This window comes from Melanerpes formicivorus, unplaced genomic scaffold (genome assembly GCF_026170545.1).
Source record: "Melanerpes formicivorus ecotype bairdi unplaced genomic scaffold, bMelFor1.0.p_v2 SCAF_18, whole genome shotgun sequence".
Classification (NCBI taxonomy): Eukaryota; Metazoa; Chordata; class Aves; order Piciformes; family Picidae; genus Melanerpes; species Melanerpes formicivorus.
In genome coordinates, this window is record NW_027142370.1 from 5,168,577 (window position 1) to 5,191,719 (window position 23,143).

The 23,143-nt window shown below is 50.0% G+C and overlaps 1 protein-coding gene across 1 annotated transcript in view; it reads left to right on the top strand.

The window, feature by feature from the left end:
* The first annotated feature begins 330 nt into the window (after positions 1 to 330).
* The window catches only part of DNAAF9 (dynein axonemal assembly factor 9), an 83,332-nt gene continuing 60,519 nt past the window's right edge, over positions 331 to 23,143 (top strand). The window contains exons 1-4 of the mRNA XM_068149436.1: positions 331 to 428; positions 12,903 to 12,982; positions 19,854 to 19,973; positions 21,509 to 21,633. Coding sequence (XP_068005537.1) covers positions 343 to 428; positions 12,903 to 12,982; positions 19,854 to 19,973; positions 21,509 to 21,633 — 411 coding nt within the window. The 5' untranslated portion in view covers positions 331 to 342. The remainder of the gene's footprint in view (positions 429 to 12,902; positions 12,983 to 19,853; positions 19,974 to 21,508; positions 21,634 to 23,143) is intronic.

The following is a 23,143-nucleotide window of genomic DNA, read 5'->3' on the forward strand; positions in this document are numbered from 1 at the left end:
GGTGTGTGCGGGGGGGAAGGCGAGGGGGGGCAGGACTTGGTCGGAGCCATGCCTGGCGGACGGGGGAGGCAGCCGTACCCCGCGCTGTGTTTGCCCGGCTGCTGCCGCCGCTCGACGCCTTCCCAGCCGCCCTCCCTGCGCCAAGAGGAGAAGCCCAGGCTGAAGGCTGCGCAGCGGGGCAGGCGGTGAGCGCGGCACTCCGCGGCCGTCTCGCCGTTCCGCTCTTCCCCCCCACCACCCCCGCGCAGGGCCCGCGGTGGTACGTGCGGGGCGAGGCGAGACGGGGCGGAGGCCGCGGAGCTGTCGGTTGCCTGCTGCCGCTGTCGCCGCTTCGCCGTCGCCATGGCGCTGTGCGGCCGCTCCGCGCTCCTGCCGCCGGCTCAGCGCCCCTCGCCGCGCCGCCCCCGCGCCGCCGAGGCCTTCGTCAGGTAAGGGAGCGGCCGGGAGGGAGCGGGGCTGGAGGCGAGCGCTGCCGGGGATATGGCGTTGAGGGAACGCTGAGGTCTGACAGGGAGGGGCCGAGCTCGGGGGGCTCTGCGCTGGGGGGGCTCTGCGCTGGGGGGGCTGCGGGCAGGGCGCTGGGGCGCAGTGCGAAGGAGGCTGGGGGCGTTAACGGTGTTAATAGCGGAACAGGGTGGTTAAGGGAGCTGGGGGGGCTGCTGAGGAGGGGATGATGCTGTGCGTTTCGGGGCAGCTGAAGGGAAGGGCTTGGGGGCGTTACGGGGCTTGGTGGACGGAAGGTGTTGGGAGCACTCAAGGTGGTGCGGGGAGAAGAAAATAGGTTGACAGTGGCACTGGGGTGGGGGGGGTGGGGAGGATGGGGCACTAGGGGCTTGGGAGGTGCAGAGGTAGGTTAGATTAGGGTTTGGGGACATGAAGAAGAGGTTTTGTGGTGCACAGGGGGCTTTGGGAGATGTTGCAGGGGGATTGGGGTGGCGAAGGTGGCTGGGGTGGTTATGGCAGGCTGGAGCATTGGGAGCATCGTTCGAGGGGCTGGGGGAAAAGGGCTGGGGCATCCTGAGGGCAGGTTTGTCTTGTGGGTGGCTCCTGGGAGAGGTGCTGGTGGCCTTGACAGCATGGCAGGCAGAGGCCTGGCTTGGCCTTACTGGTGATTCCTGAATCCCACTGGAAGAGGATGTGTGGGGGGCTGCAATGGACTAGATGCAGGGGGAGAGAAAGAGCTGTTTGGGGGCCTTGGAGCAAGGCAGGTCTGGTGATCTAATTGTGGGGAGCTAAGCCTGGCTTTGGGAAGGGCTAGATGCCCCACATCTATCCTACCTTGGAAGTAGGGAAAAAGGGCTTGTGAAAGGTGGGAAAGCCGAAATAGGGTAGGGAGAGCAGAGGTCTGGGAGAGGTTGGGGGATTATGGAGAGAAAGGAGATGGTGTGTTTGTGGGGGCACCTGCTGGGTGGCTTCTGGAGAGCTGCTTGAGGCAACAACATTCTCTGAGCTTCAAAAAGATGGGGAAAATAATGTGAGGAGACGGGGCGTGGGGATGTGCGAGGTGGTAGCGCTGGCTCGACGGGAGCTCGGGTGTCAGCTCGGGTATCCTTGGGTTGCTAGAGCTCTGTTTCCTTGTAGCATCTTAAGGTGCGCCGGTGTGCGGGTGTTAAGCTACAGTGTATTGTCTGAAGTGCCTGAATGTTACAAAGAACGACCCAGGAGCTGAAGTGCTTGATGCTTTCAATAGTTACAGCACAATACATGGAAACATCCGCTAGCCTCAAGTGGCTAATGGAGCGCCTGGGACGTCGCCTGTAAATTTCACACACACAGTCGTCCAAGCTGCCCGGCTGTTGCAGCGATTACGCCTTTGCTATGGCTTTGCCATTTGAAAACAAACAAACAAACCGAAGTGGCTGCGATGTTTTGTTTGAGGAGGGCGGAAAAAAAGCCTTCTGACTTCCTGAGAAATGGGGAGTTCTGCACGGAGAGAGAGAGAAATGGAGGTCGTTGTGTTTGCTTGGACTACATGAACATGGCTGTGCTGTGCTGGTTGTGCTCCCTCCCTGCCTGCAGCTAGGAATGAAATTGATCGTGAGGAGGAAAAGGGGGGGGAAAAAAAAAATTACCTTTTCAGATAACAGATATTTGAATAAATTAACCTTGTTTGTTTAGAAAGAGCTTAGCATTTGTTTACAGCTGGGAAGCAGCTAAAAATCCATCAGCAGCAACAAAAAGCCAAGATGGTTTGGAACCAACAAAAAGCTGGGAGAGAGAAAATGGTTTCCACTGAAGCCTCTCTCTTTATGAGTGATTTTTTTCTTTTTGTAACCTGAGATCCTGTTTGAGGGCTGTCATGAGAACATTTCAGCCTCTCTGTGAACATCTGCAAGCTTCTGAGCTCCACTGGGAGATGCAGGCAGCATCTGTAACCCGGTGTGGCATCCGTCCATTTTTTCCTCCCCCCTCCCCTCTCTGCTCGGGGTTCGTTCTTGTGCCGGGTTTGTTCCAGCCCAGATGGAGGCAGGGAGGCCGGTGTTGGCAATAAATCCCCCAAGCAGGCAGCAGATACCAGGCACTTCATTAAAAATAACTTAAAACAAAACAATCCCTTTCCCTCCCCCCCCCGAGTCCCAAACAGGAATGGAAAAATTCTCAAGACTATATAAAGACTAGAGAAAGGGCCAGAGATAATTCTTGGAGTTCTTCCACATACTTCAGAGGGTTTTTTTTGTCTGCTCTGTGGCCTGTTGGGAGCTGGTGCTCACCAGGCAAGCCAGTGAAGAAGTGTGTGTGGGGGGTTGTAAATGAAATGGTTTGGAGGTTTACAGGGTTAGAGGGTTTGTAAATAAAGAGGGGAAAAGCCCTGAACAAAGAGATGATGTTGCCAGAAAAAGGGGGTATGCCTCTTTAGAAGGTGGTGGCATGTTTTGGGGGGGTGTGTGTGTAGTGGTGGTGAGTGTCTCCTTTTGGACAGGCACTTCTACACAAAATGTAACTCAAATGTGGTGGTTCTTTTTCTCTTTAATGCCATTTTGTTTCCCCCTAAGCCCCTTGCAAATTGGCTCTGTTTGGTAGGGCTCCAGACCCACCCAGTTTTTCCTGCCTTTATGTAAAACAGAGTAGGCAAATCCCCGTTATTTATGACCCATGTAGATAACACTCTTCAGATCAGTTCTCACCATGTGTCTATGTGGGGAGGTGGCTCCTTGGGTTAATTTTTGTGCTGTCCCTGCCTGTGTGTCTAATGTTAACCTCTCAACCACTCTGGTTTTAATCACACAGTGGTTAAGTGCATGGCTTTCCCCCCACCCCCTGTGGCTTCAGAGGAGCACTTGGTGGGGTGTTCAGGAGCACGGTGGTGCAGGGACAAAGGAGTTGTTGTGGTTTCCCAACCAGTTGAAAGATTCTCCATCTGTGTTGAAAGATTAACAGTCTGTGTCCATGTGTTTCTTATGTCATTGTGCTGGGGTCCAGGGTTTTGTAATAGCACTGTTTGACAGACCTTTTCTGAAGGATTGCAGGGAGAGAGCTGATTTAACTTGCTGCAGTATGAGAGGGGAAAACAAAGAGAAACAAACCTTGTTCTTTGCATCTTGGTGGGTTTCTGCCATGTTAGGGGAGTAAGGTGGTGTAGAATCAGAGAATCACAGCATGGTGAGGGTTGGAAGGGATCTCTGGAGATCATCTCCCCCCACCCCCTCTGCTAAAGCAGGGGCACCCACAGCAGCTTGCCCAGAATCACATCCAGGTGGATTTTTGATCCCTCTGGAATAGGAGACTTTACCACCTCTCTGAGCAGCCTGCTCCAGGGCTCTGTCTGTTGAGTGCTAGGCTGTGGCCAAAGTTAGGAGGGGAATGCAGGACTGTATGGTTGATAAAAATAGGTAGAAGAAGTGCTTGGTGATGGAAAGTTGCCAAGGAGAGAAGCAGAGCTCTTGGGCTCACTTGGCTGCCCATGGAGCTTCAGTCAAAGTCATGCATTTGTGATTGTTCACAAAGGGCCACTAAGATGATCAGGGGGCTGGGGAAGCTCCCCTCTGAGAACAGACTGAGGGAGTTGGGGGTGCTCAGCCTGGAGAAGAGAAGGCTCCAGGGAGACTTTATTGCAGCTTTGAAGTACCTACAGGAAAGATTGGAGGGACTTTTTATCAGTGAGTGCAGTGGGAGTACAAGGGCTGATGGTTTTAAAGTAAAAGAGGGAGATTTAGATTAGATAGAAGAAATTCTTTACTGTGAGGGTGGTGAGGCACTGGCCCAGGCTGTCCCTGGATGTTGTGCATACCCTATCCTTGGAAGCATTCAAGACCAGGTTGAATAGGGCTCTGAGCCCTCTTGTCTAGTGCAAGATGTCCCTGCCCATGGCAGGGATGTTGGAACCAGATGATCCTTTCCAACCCAAACTCTTCTGCCATGCTATGATTCTGTGATACAGATTGAACTGAAGGCAAAGCAGCTGGCTTTGTGACTGCAGTGCTTCCACTCTGGTAGTGGGCTCTGAAAATGAATGTAGTCTGAAGGCACTGCAGATTAACTTCCGGCTGCTGCTGGTGTGCCTGGTGCCTGCCTTGCCTCACTGGGGACTGCTTGATGTCAGAACAGTTGCACTTGAGCTGCTGGTCTTTGCTGCATCTTCAGAGCAGTCCATCACTCCAAACATGCAGTTCATATTCTCAGGTGATGCTTTCTAAGGAGGTGCAGTTGGTGTCCCCCATAACATTCCCTGCAGACAGGGAAAATAGAGACCTGTGTCCCTAAATCTGCCTAAGTAAGGCTGAGAAAGCACATTCACTGTTCATAGTATCATAGTATCATTCAGGGTTGGAAGGGAGCACAAGGATCATCTAGTTCCACCCCCCCTGCCATGGGCAGGGACACCCCACACTAGATCAGCCTGGGCAGAGCCTCATCCAGCCTGAGCTTAAACACCTCCAGGGACAGGGCCTCGACCAACTCCCTGGACAACCCATTCCAGGGCTTCACCACTCTCATGGGGAAGAACTTCCTCCTCACCTCCAGCCTCAATCTCCCCACCTCCAGCTTCATTCCATTCCCCCTGGTCCTATCACTACCTGAGATCCTGAGCAGTCCCTCCCCAGCCTTCCTGTAGGCCCCCTTCAGATACTGGAAGGCCACAATTAGGTCACCTTGGAGCCTTCTCTTCTCGAGACTGAACAGCCCCAACTCCTTCAGTCTGTCCTCACAGGAGAGGTGCTCCAGCCAAGGCAGACAGCACACTGCACATAAATTGCTTTTGAAATGAATGAAATTATTTGTGCAACCTGCTGGGGGTGCCCCTGATTTAGCAGGGGGTTGGACCAGATGATCTCCAAAGGTCCCTTCCAACCCCACCGTGCTGGGATGCTGTGAAATTCTGAGTCTTGAACTCAGTCTGACTTTGGTTTCTTTCAGTCTCACAACTCTGGTAGGCTGATGCTAATGCCAGGCTGTGGGAAAACCAGGAAAATCCTGGATTCTGATATAAGCAGACAATAATAATAATAATGATGATGATGCTTCTGGTAGGAATTGTGAGGTCAACAAAAGGCCCATGAAAAATAAGCCTGAGCTTTTGGGAGAGTAGAATGGAAACACGTGGTGGTAGCAGCAGCAAACAAGAGAAGAGGTTTTTTTTGGGGGGAAACCCATCAAAACTGTTTTATCTTTCCATTTTAGTTAATTTTGAACGAAGTAGTTGACATAAAGCCCCAATGTCTGTCTGAGGTAGGCAGCAGGAATCTAATCAAGCTGTTCCCTGAAGGGGAATGCTGCTAATGTGAGGATTTGCGCAAGCTTGCCAGGGCTGTCTCAGGTTTTCCCCTTGTCGCTGCGATCTGTCAAAGCTTTACCACATGTGGGTGTTGGAGACCGCCTGGCCTTTGTGGGGGAGGAGCCTCACATCTGCCAATATGAGGGAAACATCACCAGCACAGTGAAATCATATCCTGGAACTGCCTGTTAACCACAGCCGCCCGCTGCCCAGCCATATGGTGAGGCAGCCTGGGGCGGTCCGCTGGGAATCGGTCAGGGATCGATGCTAGTGTCTGTCAGGGGTTAGGTAGGGCTGGGCCAGCCAACAGGGAGTGCCAGAGGCTCCCCATGAACCCCTTTGCCTTCCCAATGGTAAGAGAAAGAGAATAAGGAAGAGAGACTGGTGGGGTGGGAAAGAAACTAAAGCAGCTGGGATGGAAATGCGAACAATCCAAGGAAAGAGAGACAAAGAGATACAAACCAATATCCAGCCCCAGCCCTGGTGGCAGTGATGGCACCATTGTCACCAGTGACACTGGGGACAGGCACTGGGGAAATCCCAGACTGGACTCAACAGCAGATGGGAACCAGATTCAGGAACTGAGTTCAGGAGCACACAGGTAGGGACTAAAGGCAGAAGGGACAGAGTCCTCCTCAGACAACAGCCACTGGAGACTTGACCCTGGTGATCCCTCAGCTTTCTGCTGAAGATGACACCCATGGGCTGCAATCCCTTGTTGGCCAGTTGAGGGTTACCCTGTCCTGTCCACTCCTCCCTGCAAGCGCCAACTCCCACTCCCTGCACCCCAAGGTGACACACAAGCTGTGGCAGTGCCCTTGGTGTGCCCAGGAGCTAGTCTCCGCCAGAGCCTTTCTGCAGCCCAGCTCTTGGCAGGAGCTCTCCCCATCAGATTCAACCTTGCCCTGAGCTGCAGAAAGTGCCTCAGTGAGCAGAGCCTGAGCTGGGAAGTCAAATCCCTGAGCAGAACTGGTTCTGCTGTAGCTCAGAGTAGCACAATATCGCTGCTGCATTGCCGCCACTGGATTGCAACATCAAGAAAAGGAAGTTTGAGGGCAGAATAAAGGCAGCGAGCACCAAGAGATGCAGGGAAAAAAGCAAGACATTGTGGAAGGATTAAATAAAATGGAAATTAAAATAGCATGTGGCATCACTTAGAAAATCCTGCTGTGCTTTGCTGACTGAGCAAGGCACAGTTGGTGATGTCTCCTTTGTTTGCTGACAGCCGTGGCTGGCGACTCCGTGTCTGTTACCGAGCTGTGACAGCCCAGGCTGCTGGACAGCCAGGGACTCTGCCTAATTAGTAGGAAGACCTGAACAGATGAGCACTAATTCTTAGAACTGAATGATTGTCAATTATCTTCCTCTTTGGTTGGATGGACTCCAAGATTAGCAAGCAAGTACCTCAGTGCAGAGTTTCCTAATGGGCCCAAGCAGAGTTTGGTGCCAGATGCCACTGCAAAATGTGGCTGTGCCTTCTGTCCCTCCATCAGCAGTCACATCAGCTTGCTGATGCTTGAGAGTGCTGTTTCTTTAATTCCTAGGCTACAATTTGTTTGGATCCATAAGCTGATCTGACTTGACACATGGCTTCAAGATGGTTAGTGGCAGACACAGTGGCAGTGAGGAGGGTGAGACCTTGCAGTGCCTTGGGTTCTTATGAGGGCATAAGACAATGTGGAAATCACACAATCATCACATCTTCTGTTCAAAAGGGTGTGCTGGAAAACTTCTGACTTCACCTGCTTCTACTGATGGGATGGAGAACAGCCCTCTGGAGAAAGATTTGGGGGTGCTGGTGGGTGAAGAGCAGGACATGAGCCGGCACTGAGCGCTCGCAGCCCAGAGCCAGCCTGTCCTGGGCTGATCCCCAGCAGTGTGGGCAGCAGGGGCAGGGAGGGCATTCTGCTCCTCTGCTCTGCTGAGACCCCACCTGCAGTGCTGGGGCCAGCGCTGGAGTCCTCAGCACAGCAAGGACAGGGACCTGTTAGAGTGGCACCAGGGGAGGCCACAGCAATGCTGGGAGGGCTGGAAGCCCTCTGCTGTGAGGCCAGGCTGAGAGAGTTGGGGTTGTTCAGCCTGGAGAAGAGAAGGCTCAGGGTGACCTTCTCGTGGCCTTTCAGTACTCAAAGGGGCCAGAGAGATGGTAGATACCCCATCCCTGGACCCATTCCAAGTGAGGTTGTTCAGGACTGTGAGCAACCTGCTCTAGTTGCAGATGTCCCTGCTGACCACAGGGGCATTGGACTAGATGACCTTTGCAGGTCCCTTGTAACCCAACCTATTATTTGATTTGATGAACTTCTTATCCCCTTCTGAAACAGCCTTGTTGTCTGTGGTGGTGTTTTTGTTGTTGTTGTTGTTGTTGGCTGTGGTTGGATAAGTGGCTTGCTGCTCATGTCTTGTCCAAGCCTCACTGAAATCCAGGAGTCTGGGGCTTTCTTAGAAGGGCTTAATGTAATTGTGGTTCCAGAGGCACCTAATGCTGTTTTTTTTAGCAGCACCCTACTGTGCCCTGTCGTTGTGGTCATGTCTGTGGGTGCATCTGGAGCCACATGTTCCTGGCAAGCATCCTGAGGTCCAGAGGACTGCACTGATGTGTGGCTGCCGTCCTGCAGGGCTTCTGGGTTCTTGTGATACAAGGAAAAGCAGAGCATCACAGAATCACCAAGGCTGGAAGAGCCCTCAAAGATCATCGAGTCCAACCTGTCACCACAGACCTCATGACTAAACCATGGCACCAAGTGCCACGTCCAATCCCCTCTTGAACACCTCCAGGGACGGTGACTCCACCACCTCCCTGGGCAGCACATTCCAATGGCTAACAACTCTCTCAGTGAAGAACTTTCTCCTCAGGCAGTACCTTTGCCAGGATGCTGGCTTTGGGAGTGGGACTAGCCATGGATCTCTGTTTCCAATATGATTCCAGTGCCTAATGTGAGCTGCAAGGGACTGCCAGCTTTCCCCCCTGACTTTACCCAGCGCAGCCTGCATTGTTGGAAAGCACCTCCTGAGAATTCTAATCATTCTCTTGGCTATTTTGGAAGAAAGCCTTCCTTCAGACCCACAGCTCTGCTGTTTGTAATGTCAGCCTTTGAATGCAATGATTTATACCCACTTGGAATGATGTTTGAAATGTCCCTCCAGAAGCTTTTCTTCAGCGATTCCTTTCACAGAAACCACTTCTTTAAATGAACCAAGGGAAAAGACTCTGCTGCAGGCTGTTGAATGCTGAGACTGAAATAAACAACTTTATGGGCAGACATCTCATTATGAAAGATTGAATGTAAAAACCTGGCTGCTTCTGGCTGTCTCAGGACTGTCTCCTGAGGGGAAGTGTAGCCCCCAGGTTCAGCTTTGCTTTGCAGAAACGTCCTAGCAGCTTCAACTGAGAAGTTAGATATTTGTGAGGATTGCAGCAGAGTTGTGATTTCTCTGAGGGATGCTGAAAGCAATTCTAGGAGAGTAATATCCCAAACCTGAAGTGAAAAATTGAGGGGAAGAAATACCCAACCTAGAACAAAGAAGCAAGTCCTGTCCTCCCTCCATTCCTCTTCGCCTTCTCCCAACTCCACTGCAGTTTGGTTGAAGAGACCAGAAAATACTCACTCAGAGCTCAAGCAGACAAAATCCTGGTGTGGTTTGCTCTGCTCAGGCTCCTAGCACTGCTTGCTCTGTTAGATGATAAATGTAGCTGAGCACATCTCCCTTGTTGGTGTGAAATTGGAATTTAACAGCTTAGCAGCAACTTAACCTTGCACCATATAATTTTGTTTCTTCCTTAGGAGCTTCTGTACTTGTTCTTTGTCAGACTGAGGTCTGATCATTCCTTTGTTTTGAACATGATCAGTGTAGGGGGGAAGCATGAAAGGGAAGCCAAGGTGTGTGTTTGTGCTGTGTTTGTAATGCAGAAGGGCTTTTTGAAATGCTTTGCAATCCGGAAAAACCTGTCTCTGCCTGGAGAAGTGCTTGGACTGGCCTCGAGAGGAAAGCTTGAGCACCAGCAGCAGAGGGGGTTTTGCATCTTGTTTGAGAGGAGATGGATGGAAAGCCACCTCTTGTGCCTTCAGTTTGGAAATACTCAGAATATTGGTTGCTGATGACAGTTGCTCTTCTCACCCCGAGCAGAAGCAGGGCGATGCAGCCCCTGATGTGGGCAGTGTTTTAATAGAAGTCAGTCTGGGAGCTGTGGTGTGGCACTGCAGAAGTCTCTGGGTGTGCTTTCACAGGGTCCTTTCTGTCTGTCCTTTGGACAGGCTGGGGAAATAGGGGTCTTTCCTAAACAGTCCTTTGCAGATAGGTTGAGAAGCATTTTTGTTGTCTGTATAGAAAATTGAATTGCATACAATAAACCAGGTTGGAAGAGACCTTCAAGACTATCGTGCCCAACCCTTCAACCAATCCAACCCACCTAAACAACTAACCCATGGCACCAAGCACCCCATCAAGTCTCCTCCTGAACACCTCCAGTGATGGTGACTCCACCACCTCCCCGGGCAGCCCATTCCAATGGGCAATCTCTCTTTCAATGAAGAACTTCTTCCTAACATCCAACCTGAACCTCCCCTGGCGCAGCCTGAGACTGTGTCCTCTTGTTCTGGTGCTGGCTGCCTGGGAGAAGAGACCAACCTCTGCCTGTCTACAACCCCCCTTCAGGTAGTTGTAGAGAGCAAAAGGTCACCCCTGAGCCTCCTCTTTTCCAGGCTAAGCAACCCCAGCTCCCTCAGCCTCTCCTCGTAGGGCTGTGCTCCAAACCCCTCACCAACTTCGTTGCCCTTCTCTGGCAATTGCTTCTGTTTTCTTATGGCTTGCCCTTAGCTGGTCCTTAGATAACTTGAGGCTTGGTTTGCTGCTTACAAACAATACATCAAATGTATCTGCTCCCACTGTGAGGAGGCTAGACATTGGTGAGATGAGAAGTATAGAATTCAAGCACTGTATAGCTGGCCATGGGGGTCATCTCTCACCCAGGTATTCCAGGGTACTCTTTAATGGTGGGAATAACATGCAAAACCTTAAGTTTGGGTAACTGAGATTCAGATCTAGGTTGGGTTTTAAAGAGCCAGTCATGGAATCATTTGGGTTGGAACAGATCTTTAATATCATCAAGTCCAACTATTAGCAGTAAACCATGCCCCTCAGCACCACTTCTACAGGGCTTTTAAACACCTCCAGGGATGGGGACTCCACCACTGTCCTTAGCAGCCTCATCCCCTAAAGGCTTGTCAAGCCCTGAAGAAATTATTCTTCACACTGAACCTAAACCTCCAGTGGTGCATCTTGAGGCCATTTCCTCTTGTCCAGCATGATGTTGTTTGGGAGAAGAGCCTGACTCTCGCCTGCCTGACTCTCCCTGGCTCCAGCCTCCATTCAGGGACTTGTGGAGACTGAGAAGGTGTTCCCTGAGCCTCCTAATAATGAGAGGTTGCTAAAATGTGCAGCATACAGTTAAGTTCTTCTGTCATGTGCTTCATAACATCACCTACATGGGCAACAACATCTGCTAGTACCGGATGAAGTGCCTCTTTGCTGTCATCACTGGCTGTAATCTCTGCTTCTGTATCTAAGGCTGCATCACAGTCTCTTTTCATGCATACAGTGGGTGGTGATGCAGTACAGTGTATGGTATGAACTGGGACATTTCAGCCAAAAGAGTCATTGAGAGCCTGCATGAGGCACTTGGTGCCATGGTTTAGTTGATTGGATGGTGTTGGGTGAGAGGTTGGACTCGATGGTCTCAAAGGTCTTTTCCCACCTGTTCTGTTCTATTCTGTTCTGTTCTGTTCTGTTCTATCCTGTTCTGTTCTGTTCTATTTTGTTCTCTAAAGAGGCAACCTGAAATGGGAGGGGGGTGTGTGTGGAAGTAGAACTGGAGTGGTTTGCACTGATTTAGTCCTTCCCATGAAGGAATCCTTGTTGTGTTCTCTGTCCTTGGCTGTGGCTGTTCCAACGGCACTGCGAGCAGCCGTAACGTGAACCTGCCGCCTTCGTTCGGGGCAAGTAGAGCATGATAATTGTCGTGGCACTGAGAAGCTCCACTTGCTTTTTACTTAAGTGACTCTGAAAATAAGCATAGACTTTTTTTTTTGTTTGTTTGTTTGTGTGAGCTGATCATAAAATGAGCTGTGTTGAAGTGTTTCTGTAAGGGGCGTTTGTTTGGGGACAGCTGATAGTCACATCAACAAGGTCACAAACAAGAGAGCGCATTCAGTGATATCAGCAGTGGTGTATCTTGCCTTCTATCTGTATCAAAACCAGCCTGGAAGCACAACTTGTGTTGCTTTCTGGCTGGCTGTTGCAGCTGAAGGGTTTTTTTCCCCCTCATTTAAAGAGGCATGTTGGACAACTGTATCTAAGCAGCAATTCATTGGGATGCTGAAAGTCTCACCAAAACTTCACGTTGTTTCCTTTCTTTTTCATGGAGATTATCAAAGCTTAGACTTTAGGTTTAGAATTTTCCCTAGCTCTTCATTTTGGAGGAGAGGGGGAGGAAAAAAAAGGTTTTAAATCAGAAGTCCTAAGAGTGGTAACATGCTTCATGAAAATGATCTTGATGTTTCCTTGGGCATGGAGGGGGAAAAGGTCCTGCTGTTTTGCTTCCAGCGAGGATTAGTTATTTAGAGTCATTCTGAGCTGTGCTTTGCTTTCTGCCTTGAAGCCCACTGCTGTGAGGTCAGCTGTGCTTTTTGATTTGATGGGAGAGCTAAGGGATGTGTGCTTTTTGTGGAGCTGCTTAAGGTGGAAGGGATCTGATGGTGCTGAAACTCAACCTTCTGCCATAGGTGTAGGAGCTCAGCAGTCCTTTCATTTGCCAGCTTTCTACTTGGGCATCACTTGCCCCATGTTGCTTTGCTCTTCACTTTTCTGGTAGAGAAAAGTTTTATTGGCTTGGTGTGAGGAAACTTGAACAAAACCTTTTTGCTGGAGGTAAGAGAAGCACAGGGCACTTGCTCAGAAGCTATAGTTAGAGGTTCCAGTCTTCTCTCAGGGCATGTGGTTCATCCCTTAGTATACACAAATAATGTGGGGATGGTTTGATAGGGGATCTAAATGTATCTCAATGAAAAATACCCAAGGTGAAGTGGCTTCACCTAGTTTGTATGATAAAAAAAAAGAACCCAGACTAAGTCAACTCTTTAGCCTACTGAATTTGAGCACTTCACTGACCTGAGTTCTCTTTCTTTTGCAGCTGCAGCCGCCTCCGAAACATCCAGAGCATCCTGACACAGAGCAGCAAATCTCAGCCTGATGGAATCCTTTGCATTCTAGGTTAGTTTTACTTCCCCTCCCTGCCCCACCTGCCTTTTGCTCTTTACTGGTAAAGGTACCATGGGTTTCAGAAAGATGAAGATCATCTCAGTGAGGGCCTGTGTCCTCTCAGGTGATAACCTCTCACTCCAAGGACACTGCGTGTGTCTAAAGGAAGACAGTGAAGCTGGTGAAGGGTCTAGAGCACAAGTCTTGTGAGGAGCAGCTGAGGGGACTGAAGAAAAGGAGGCTGAAGGGAGACCTGACTTTCTTCAGCTCTCTGAAAGGAGGTTGGAGCCAGGTGGGGTTGGTCTCTTCTCCCAGGTAACAAGTGACAGGATGAGAAGAAATGGCCTCATGTTGCACCAGGGAAAGTTTAGGCTGAGCATTTGGAAAAATGTCTTTACTGATGAGTGCTTAAGCCCTGGAACAAGCTGCCCAGGGAAGTGGTGCCTGGAACTGCTCATAAAAGGTGTTAGATACAGTGCTGAGGGACAGGGGATAGTGGTGGACTTGGCAGTGTTAGGTTAATGTTTAGACTTGGTGATCCTGGAGGTCTTCTCCAGTCTTCAGGATTCTCTGCCTCTGTGGTTCTCTTTTGGTCAGTGTTAACTGGATCACCTGACACTCCTGCCCCACATTCCTTAGGGTCAGAGCTGAAGGAGTCTTTAAGTAGGAACTTTACAGCTAGGAGGTCACTGTGTCAACCTCCCAATGAAAGTTAAGTGAAAACATCATGGGCCCCTTGGGAAAGTATTACAGGCACAAGGGATTGCTGTGTGTAATCCTCAGTGTAATGTGGAGCATTTAAGTCCATAGCTCTGAATAAAGAAGGATTGCTGGAAATACAGGGAGTGTGAGGTGTTATTAGAGCTGTGCTGGGCACTGAGCTCTCAGTGCCTACAGTGGGGCTGTTGTTGGTTAATCCAGCCTGCAGAATTGCTTGCATAACTTCTGATTAAGCAGCCATGTCTCCCTGCTACAAATGCATTCGATCTGCCTTCAGAGCACCACCAAATTGGTAGCCTCACATTTGAAGTCCTGTTGGCTTGTATGGAAAGCAGATACTTGTAACTGTGGTTTTATGCAGTCATTGCAGGTTTTATATATATATATATATATACACTTAGCTGTCTTTAATGACCTACAGTCAGTGCAGTTCCATCACCCCAACTTTAATTTTGCACACTGAGCTGTGAGACAAAACCAGCATAAACTTGTGCTGCTGTTAAAGGTGCTTAGAGAGCAGTCTATGCAATTGCTTAAATTACACCCTGGGTTTTTTGCCAGTGGTGCTTCTTGCCTCTTGGGCTTCAGCTCATGGTTAGGTTGCTGTGAGTTCTGAGTTCTGTTTAGCTTCAGTAGGGCCTGTCTCTGAATCTGGCTGTGGCTGTTCTGATTATAGATCAACTGTTTCACAGTTCAGCATTGCCAAGCTAAAGTTTTGCAGACCTTGATGTTTACTCTTTGTCCTCCCTGAAGAGGAAAGGATACCTCTGGTTGATGGTAGGCTGAACATGAGCCTGCAGTGTGCCCAGGCAGCCAAGAGGGCCGATGGCATCCTGGCCTGCATCAGGAACAGTGTGGCCAGCAGGAGCAGGGAGGTCATTCTGCCCCTGTACACTGCACTGGTTAGGCTACACCTTGAGTCCTGTGTCTAGTTCTGGGCCCCTCAGGTTAGGAAGTAGGTTGACTTGCTGGAACGAGTCCAGAGAAGGGCAACAAAGCTGGGGAGGGGTTTGGAGCACAGCCCTGTGAGGAGAGGCTGAGGGAGCTGGGGTTGCCTAGCCTGGAGAAGAGGAGGCTCAGGGGTGACCTTATTGCTCTCTACAACTACCTGAAGGGAGGTTGTAGCCAGGCAGGGGTTGGTCTCTTCTCCCAGGCAGCCAGCACCAGAACAAGAGGACACAGTCTCAGGCTGCACCAGGGGAGGTTCAGGTTGGATGTTAGGAAGAAGTTCTATACAGAGAGAGTGATTGCCCATTGGAATGGGCTGCCTGGGGAGGTGGTGGAGTCACCATCAGTGGAGGTGTTCAGGAGAGAGACTTGATGGGGTGCTTGGTGCCATGGATTAGTTGTTTGGGTGGGTTGGATTGGTTGATGGGTTGGACACGATGATCTTGAGGGTCTCTTCCAACCTGGTCTATCCTATCCTATCCTATCCTATCCTATCCTATCCTATCCTATCCTATCCTATCCTATCCTATCCTATCCTATCCTATCCTATCCTATCCTATCCTATCCTATCCTATCCTATCCTACCTCATGGGCTGGCCCTGTAAATCTGTGTGTTTATTCTACCTTGATTCTGTTCATGTATTACTTTTTCAGATCTTCCCCCCCACCCACCCATTAAATTCCTCCTACACAGAGCTCTTGCTCTCAGGATGTGGGAGAAACCTCCCCAGTACATGGCACTGATCGTTCATCCCCTTCTCTTTCCAAGCATTTGAAATGGTTATTGTGTCACCTCTCATGGCAGTGCCACAGCTGCATGTTGGGTTTGGGTAAGTGTCTAGAGATGATCAGTCCATTCTCTCCAGCCTCACCTTGCTGCTGGCTCTGGAGCTCACATGGCTGTTCAGTGTGTTCTGGCACAAATGTTCTTTCCCTTGGTACTCAAGGGCATGTCAGCAGTGCATGGCTGAGACAAATGGCAGGACTGTCTTTACCTGCAGGCTATGTTTCTGTCAGCTTAGCCAGTGTGAAACAGCAGATAGGAGACGAGGCTGACCCGGATGCTTCTTGCTGTGCACAAGGGGAGTCTCAGCCTGCCCCTGCACTGCTCCCCTTCCCTTTGCTCTCTTTCCTTCCCACGGGCCGTTGCTGTCAGTGCTGGTGGCTGTTTGATATCTTGCAGCTGCTTTGTCTTACTGAGCAGGCAGATTTTTTGCCCCCATATTTGGCCACACTTGTTTTCTGCCCATTTAGCAGTCGGAATCAGCTCCCTGAGAGGTCAGCAGAGACTGAGACTGACTGCAGGAGGAGAGGGAATGGCTCTTCGGGCAGCAGGGAGCTGTTCGACTGCGTCACTGTCCTTGGGGTGAGCTGGGAACAGGCTGGGAGTTAGTTACTGAGCTCCCAGCTCAGCTGGAGACAGGCGTGGGGGTTTCCTAATGAATGGCTCTCTCCATTGTTCTGTTGAGGGCTCCTGATAGCTTTCTGGAGGTATCTTATCTTCCTCATTGTTTCATTTCCTGTTTATTTGCCACTAACTGTTTCTGTTCATTTAACTCCATATGTTTCTGTAGAATAGCAGCAAAGCTTCTTGTCTGTACTGGATACTGAAAACAAAAGGAAAGCCTCCAAACCAGTCATTCTACAGAGTTAAATCTTTAATGGCAAGCTAATGGTATGGTAAGAATTTGGGGGATTATATGCAGAGTCTGGCTTGTATCAGCCCTGGTGTGGCCAGCAGGACTAGGGCCGTGATTGTCTTCCAGTACTTGGCACTGGTGAGGCCTCACCTGGAATACTGGGGTCAGTTTTGGGGCCCTCACTCCAAGAAGGACATTGAGGTGCTGGTGTGTGTCCAAAGGAGGATAGTGAGGCTAGTCAAGGGTGTAGGGCACAAGTCATAGAATCAATAAGGTTGGAAAAGACCTCAAAGATCCTCAAGTCCAACCTGTCACCCAACACCTCATGACGACTAAACCATGGCACCAAGTGCCACGTCCAATCCCTTTTTGAACACCCCCAGGGATGGTGACTCCACCACCTCCCTGGGCAGCACATTCCAATGGCTAACAACTCTCTCTGTGAAGAACTTTCTCCTCACCTCCAGCCTAAAGTCTTGTGAGGAGTGGCTGAGGGAACTGGAATTGTTTAGCCTGGAGAAAAGGAACATGAGAGGAGACCTTCTGGCTCTCTGCAGCTTTCTCAAAGTAGGTAGGAGCCAGGTGGGATCAGCCTCTTCTTCAAAGGAACAAGTGATAGGACAAGAGGAAATGACCTTGAGCTGCAGCAGAGCAGGTTTAGGTTGGACATGAGGAACAATTTCTTCTCCACAAGGCTTGTCAAGCCCAGGACCAGGTCATGTTTGTTTGTGAAATGAAAACAAAGCTTCTTGCAGAACAACTGATCCAGCAGGCTGCTGCCCCTGGAAGGGACTTCCCAGCCCCTGCTTTGTGCCACGTTGGTGCTCAGGTTGTTGCTTTCAAAAGTTGCCTGTTAGGCAAGTAATCAGCAAACCAGATTGTCTTCAGGACGTTGTGTGTGCCAGTTTGCTAAGGCTCTAACTGATCTCCAGGAGACTGATTACATTTAAATGCAGTCCCCAGCACAATGGGACAGTTGCTTCCCGGAAGAAGGGAGTCTCCACACTTGATTGCAACTAAAATCCCACCTGGAGACAGGGGCTTTGGCACCAGTGGGCTCCCATTGAATTCTGGCTTACATTAGTACTCCTGCTTTCATGGGGCTGGAAACAATTAAAATGAAAAGCCAGAATATATTCCCCCACTTATGCCTCTTTGTGCTCTCTCTCTCTCCTCTCTGAGTTCCCAGATCCAGGGCAGTTTGATTGTGCAGAAAATGACTGGCATGGCAAAGATGGAAGATTGCAGCAGAGAGGAAAAGGAATGAGCGTTCAGCTGAGTCTTACTGATGCCTTGACCTGTGTTACAGACTGGCTGCTGAGGCTCCTGAGCTCCCCTTGACATGGGGTGCCTCTCACACTCAGAACTGGGACTTGTTTTCCAAAAGAGCTCCAAGGCTGTGGATGTGAATTGGAGATCAGTGCTAGTGGCTAGATAGCAGAGGAATTGAGGATTCAAAGGTCATGGCAGGGCTGAGAATGTTGGGGCAGGTGTGATGTAGCTTCTTCCTTCTCCCATACAGAATCACAGAATGCTGGGGGTTGGAAGGGACCTCTGGAGATCATCCAATCCAACCCCCTTGCTAAAGCAGTGGCAGCCATGGCAGGTTGCCCAAGATCAAATCCAGGTGGGTTTGAGTTCTCTGCAGAGAAGGACACTCCACATCCTCTCTGGGCAGCCTGCTCCAGGGCTGCAGCACCCTCACAGCAAGATTTTCCTCATGTTTAGGTGGAACTTCCTGTGTTCCAGTTTGTGCCTGTTGCTTCTTATCCTGTTGCTGGGCACCACTGAAGAGTCTGGCCTCATCCTCTTGACCCCTGCCCTTTAGATACTGAGAAGATGTCTTCTCAGTTCCAGGCTAAACAGCCCCAGGGCTCTCAGCCTTTCCTTGTAACAGAGATATTGCTGTCCCTTTGGCAGCTTGGTAGCTGCTGCTGGACTCTCTCTTGAACTGCTTAGCTCTTAAAAGCTGAAGCTTGACTTAAAGGAAGGGATACAAGGAGGAGAGCCTAAGGTTTGTTCTAACTTCTGATACATTCAGGTGACTCTTGAGTTGTTTGCTTTGCAGTGCAAGTCCTGAAACCCAGGCATGCAGGCTGTGTGACTGCATTCTGAGTGCACTAATCCCTCCTCTGGACACAAATCTGCCTTTATTGTCAAACCAGCCAGCTGTATCCTGATAGAACTTGGTAGGAGAGGTTGATGTTTGTGTGTAAGGGGAATTTTGTAGCAGTCAAGACTAGTGACCTCTGTCAAGTGTGGCTGTCAGGGATGCTGCTTCATGTGTAGGTTTATTTGTGGAGAAAAGTTGCTTTATCACAGCACAATGAGGAGTACTGACTGTGACTGTCTTGAAGAGGAGCTAAACCATTTCCTAAACCTCTGTCCTGTTCCCTTTCTTCTTGTGTTTCTCTTCTGTCTGTCTGTGCTCCTGATCTTGGCTTGGTTGAATTTCCTTTTCCCAAGGAGCAGATGAAGCTTCCCTTGGGAGCTGGTTTGTGCACCATGTGTTCTGTCAGAACATCTTTCTGCCGTTGCTAGGAGTCTGCACTGGCTTTCTGGTGACTCAGGGATTGCACTATAATACTGATAAGATAATGTTTAATCATCTATTCCAAAGCAGGAGAGATTTAGGTCATGGGATTAGTTTGTTAGGAAGCTTCAATCAAGAACATATTAATTAGAATGCGTAGGCCATGCAGACAGATGTTTAAGTTTGCATTTTATGAGGGGAAAGGCAACTTCTGTGGATGCAGAACACTGCAGCTTGCTGCAGACTTACTTAACTATCTTTCTTTTAAGCAATATCTGTGGATTTAGGTCAAGAGTGGAATGTGAGCATGTGGTGGCGATGAACTTGAAACTCTCCTTTTCCCCCTCTCTGTTTCCCCAGAGGATTCAAGAATAGAAATGGGAGATGGTGTTTGCCTTGGCTCTCCCTGCAGAAAGAGTCAGAGAATAGAGTAGAATAGAATAGAATAGACCAGACCAGACCAGGCCAGACCAGGTTGGAAGAGACCTTCAAGATCATCGTGTTCAACCTATCATCCAACACCATCTAATCAACTAGCCTATGGCACCAAGCACCTCATCAAGTCTCCTCCTGAACACCTCCAGTGATGGTGACTCCACCACCTCCCCAGGCAGCCCATTCCAATGGGCAATCACTCTCTCTGTGTAAAACTTCCTCCTAACAACAAGCCTAAACCTCCCTTGGCACAGCTTGAGACTGTGTCCTCTTGCTCTGGTGCTGATTGCCTGGGAGAAGAGAGACCAACCTCTGCCTGTCTACAGCCTCCCTTCAGGTAGTTGTAGACAGCAATAAGGTCACCCCTGAGTCTTCTCTCCAGGCTAAGCAACCCCAGCTCCCTCAGCCTCTCCTCACAGGGCTGTGCTCCAAACCCCTCACCAACTTTGTTGCCCCTCTCTGGACACGCTCCAGCAAGCATGAGTGCCTGCTGATTATGTGAAGAGATTGAGTTAATACTTCTAAAGTGGTATGAGGGAAGAAAGACAGCTCTGGGGGGTGTGGAGGCAGGACACACAGCACTTGTCCTGTGGCTTTGTTGTTGCAGGAATCGACAGTCGGTACAACGAAGGGTGCAGGGAGCTGGCCAACTATCTGCTCTTTGGCTTGTACAACCAGAGCAACCACGACTTGGAAAGAACTGGCTTCCCTGAAGAAGTTCTTGATGGTGAGCAGCATTTCTGTCTATTCAGCCTTTCTGGGGAGGGGGTGGGCAGAAAAAGGGGCACACCTCAAAGAAAACAGGTCAGGAAATCTCTGGTGGTGTGTGCACCCCTGAGAAACTGTTCTTAAGAGCCCTGCTGAAGAGCTCCCTTAGGTTGTTTTGTGGTTTGGGGGGGTGTGTGTTTAAATACCTCCCTCCATGAGTTCCCCCAAATATTCTAAAGCTGACTGAATGCTGCCCACTGGGAGAGATCCTCAAGCAGTCTTAGTGCATGCACATATGCTAGCACAAACCTCCTGAGGTCCAAAGTACTCCAAGTCTTTTTTACTTTAACTTGCTTTTGTAATATTTGAAAGGTGGCCAGGCACTGTGGTCATGGACTGTCATTTCCTTATGGCTTAGGGCTGGCATGGCCACTAGATGAGTGCCAGAGGCTCCCCACGAACCTCTCTGCCTTCCCAAAGGGAAAAGAAGACAGACTGATGGGGTGGGAAAGAAACTAAACCAGCTGGGATGGAAATGAGAACAATCCAATGAAATAGAGACAAAGAGACACAAACCAATATCCAACCCAAAACCTGATGGCAGTGGTGTCACCATTGTCACCACTGATGCTGGGGGCAGGCACTGGGGAAGTCCCAGGCTGGACTCAGCAGCAGATGGGAACCAGATTCAGGAGCTGGATTCAGGCACACATGGACTGGGATTGAAGTCAGGAGGGACAGAGTCCTCCTGGGTCACTGGCCATTGAGGAAGAGGTCCCTCCTTTCTGCTGAAGATGCCATCCATGGGCTGCAATCCCTTGCTGGTCAGTTGAGGGTCACCTGTCCTGTTCACTTCTCCCTTTGGCTTCCTGTACCCCAAAGAGGCACACAAGATGTGGCAGTGCCCTTGGTGTGCCCAGGAGCAAGTCTCAGCCAGAGCCTTTCTGCAGCCCAGCCCTTGGCAGGAGCTCTCCCCATCAGCTTCCCCTTCCCCCTGCTAGGAGCAGCCCTGCTCTGAGCTGCAGAAAGTGCCTCAGTGAGCAGAGCCTGAGCTGAGAAGTCAAATCCCTGAGCAGAAAATGTTCTAACATAGCTCAGACCTGGACAGCATGGAGCTTTGGACACCCACCCCAGAGGCTGCAATCCTGGTTTGAAGTTGGAACAAACTTTCTGATGTAATAGCAGGCAAGAGCAACCACAGTGTGCAGACAGAACTCTGAGTGCTGTAAGGACTCATCACTGACCCTCTGGGCTTTTAGAAGGCTGATGCAAGTTCTGTGCAAGACTTCAGGAAAAAACCCACAATTGTTGGGAGCAGTAAGAAGACCTCTTGTCCTTGGAACTGTGAATGGCTTCCAACTGCTGGTTTGGGTGTTTTTTTTGGGAGGGGGGTGGGGGGAATGATTGTGTGTGCAAATAGTTAAGCAGTTTGCTTTTAATGAGGCACACCATAGGAAAAGTATTTTTCTATCCAGCAGAGGGGATTTGTGCCCAGGAAATTCTTCTGTGCAGGGAGCCTTGGTGCTGGAATCATCTTTGTTCTGCTTGTTGCAGATATAATCATTTTGATAAAGCCTGACAGTGTCCATCTGTACTGCAACCCTGTGAATTACAATCACCTCCTGCCCTACGTGGCCTTCTGGAGGAACCTGCATTTCCACTGCCTGACTGAAAATGAGGTGAGTGGAAAGGGGCTGCAGAGGGGAATTGCTCATGAACTTGCTGATGAACTCACAGTTCAGACTCTCAAAGTGGAAACCTGGTTGTTGGTTTTTTTTTTAGTATCCCTTCTGAAAGCATTTTATTTCTCATGCTGTTCAGAGGAGTGATCTGCCTGCCTGCATTGATCACTGTGCCAACGTGTGCAAGAAGAATATGGGTTTTAATCTATCTGTAGGAGCAGGGAGACAAATTGCTCCTCTCTCCCACTAATTACTCTTGTTTTTACATGAGTCAGTGATCTCTTGATGAGGAAAATCATGTGGGCTGTGAGAAATGCAGAATCTGAACCAAGCACCACGTGGAGATCACAGAATGTCAGGGGTTGGAAGGGACCTTGAAAGACCATCTACCATGCCCCTGCCAGAGCATAGCCGTGGTGGGTGTTACAAGACACCACACAAAGTATTTAGGCAGTGACTTCTACCAGGTTTGTTTCAGTTATGAAGCACAACAGCCCCCTTTGCTATGGGGGTGCAGGAGAAGCACCCAAGGGCAGTAATTAATTGTGCCTCTCACCCTAAGAATAGGGGCAACAATTTCCTGTGCCCCCAGCTTTGCACCAGTAGTAGAGGACATCTCATCTCTGATGGTCTGAGGAACCCAAACCCTGCCTGACGTTTCCAGTGATCTGAGAATCCCCAGGGGCACTCCCCAACAGCCACCCCGCCAGCCTGCCATTGCCCTGCTGGCCCAGGCCTCCTTCCCTCCACCCCACTAGGCCTTTCCTAGGCTTCTTTCTTAGTGCCATCATGGGATTCCAGCCCTCTTCAGTTCCTTTTGTAAATCAGAATGATCCTTCAATCTGAAGGGAGTGGTTTAGGAGCCTGCAGTGTCCATGGGTGAAGCTGTTGGATGATTGAATGAGGAAGTGAGGGAAAGGAACTTTCTGTTCCCTTGGGTTTCCAGCTTGAAAGCGCTGGGGTGCACGGTAGTTCCGTAGTGGGCTCTGTGTGGTTGCTTGAGAGTTTAGATCACCAACTTATGAAATAATTTAGGCTTGAAGGGACCTCTGGAGGTCATCTGGTCCAACCCAGGGTTAGTGATGAGATCAGATCAGGTTACTCAGGGCTTTTTTTGCAGTTGGGTTGTTGAAAGTGTCCAAGGATGATGACTGCCCAGCTTCTCTTGGCTATCTGCTCTGGTACCCAACTGTCCTAGTAGAGACAAAGTGTCCTGTTCAATCTGAACCTCCCTTGGTTTAGAACATGCCCTTCATTGTGCATCCTGCCACTGCAGAGCACTATGAAGAGCCTGGCTTCACCATCTCAGCAATGCTTTTGTGGGTGTTGGAAGGCAGCTGTGAGGTCCAGCTGTTGCCTCCTCTATGCTGAGCAAGGCAGAGTCTCTCCTTGTGGGACAAGTCCTCCAACCCACTGGTCACTGTGGTGACCCTCTGCTGAAGCTGCTCCAGGTTGTCAATGTCTGTCATGCATGTGGGTCCTAGAGCTGGATGCAGTGTTCCAGTCC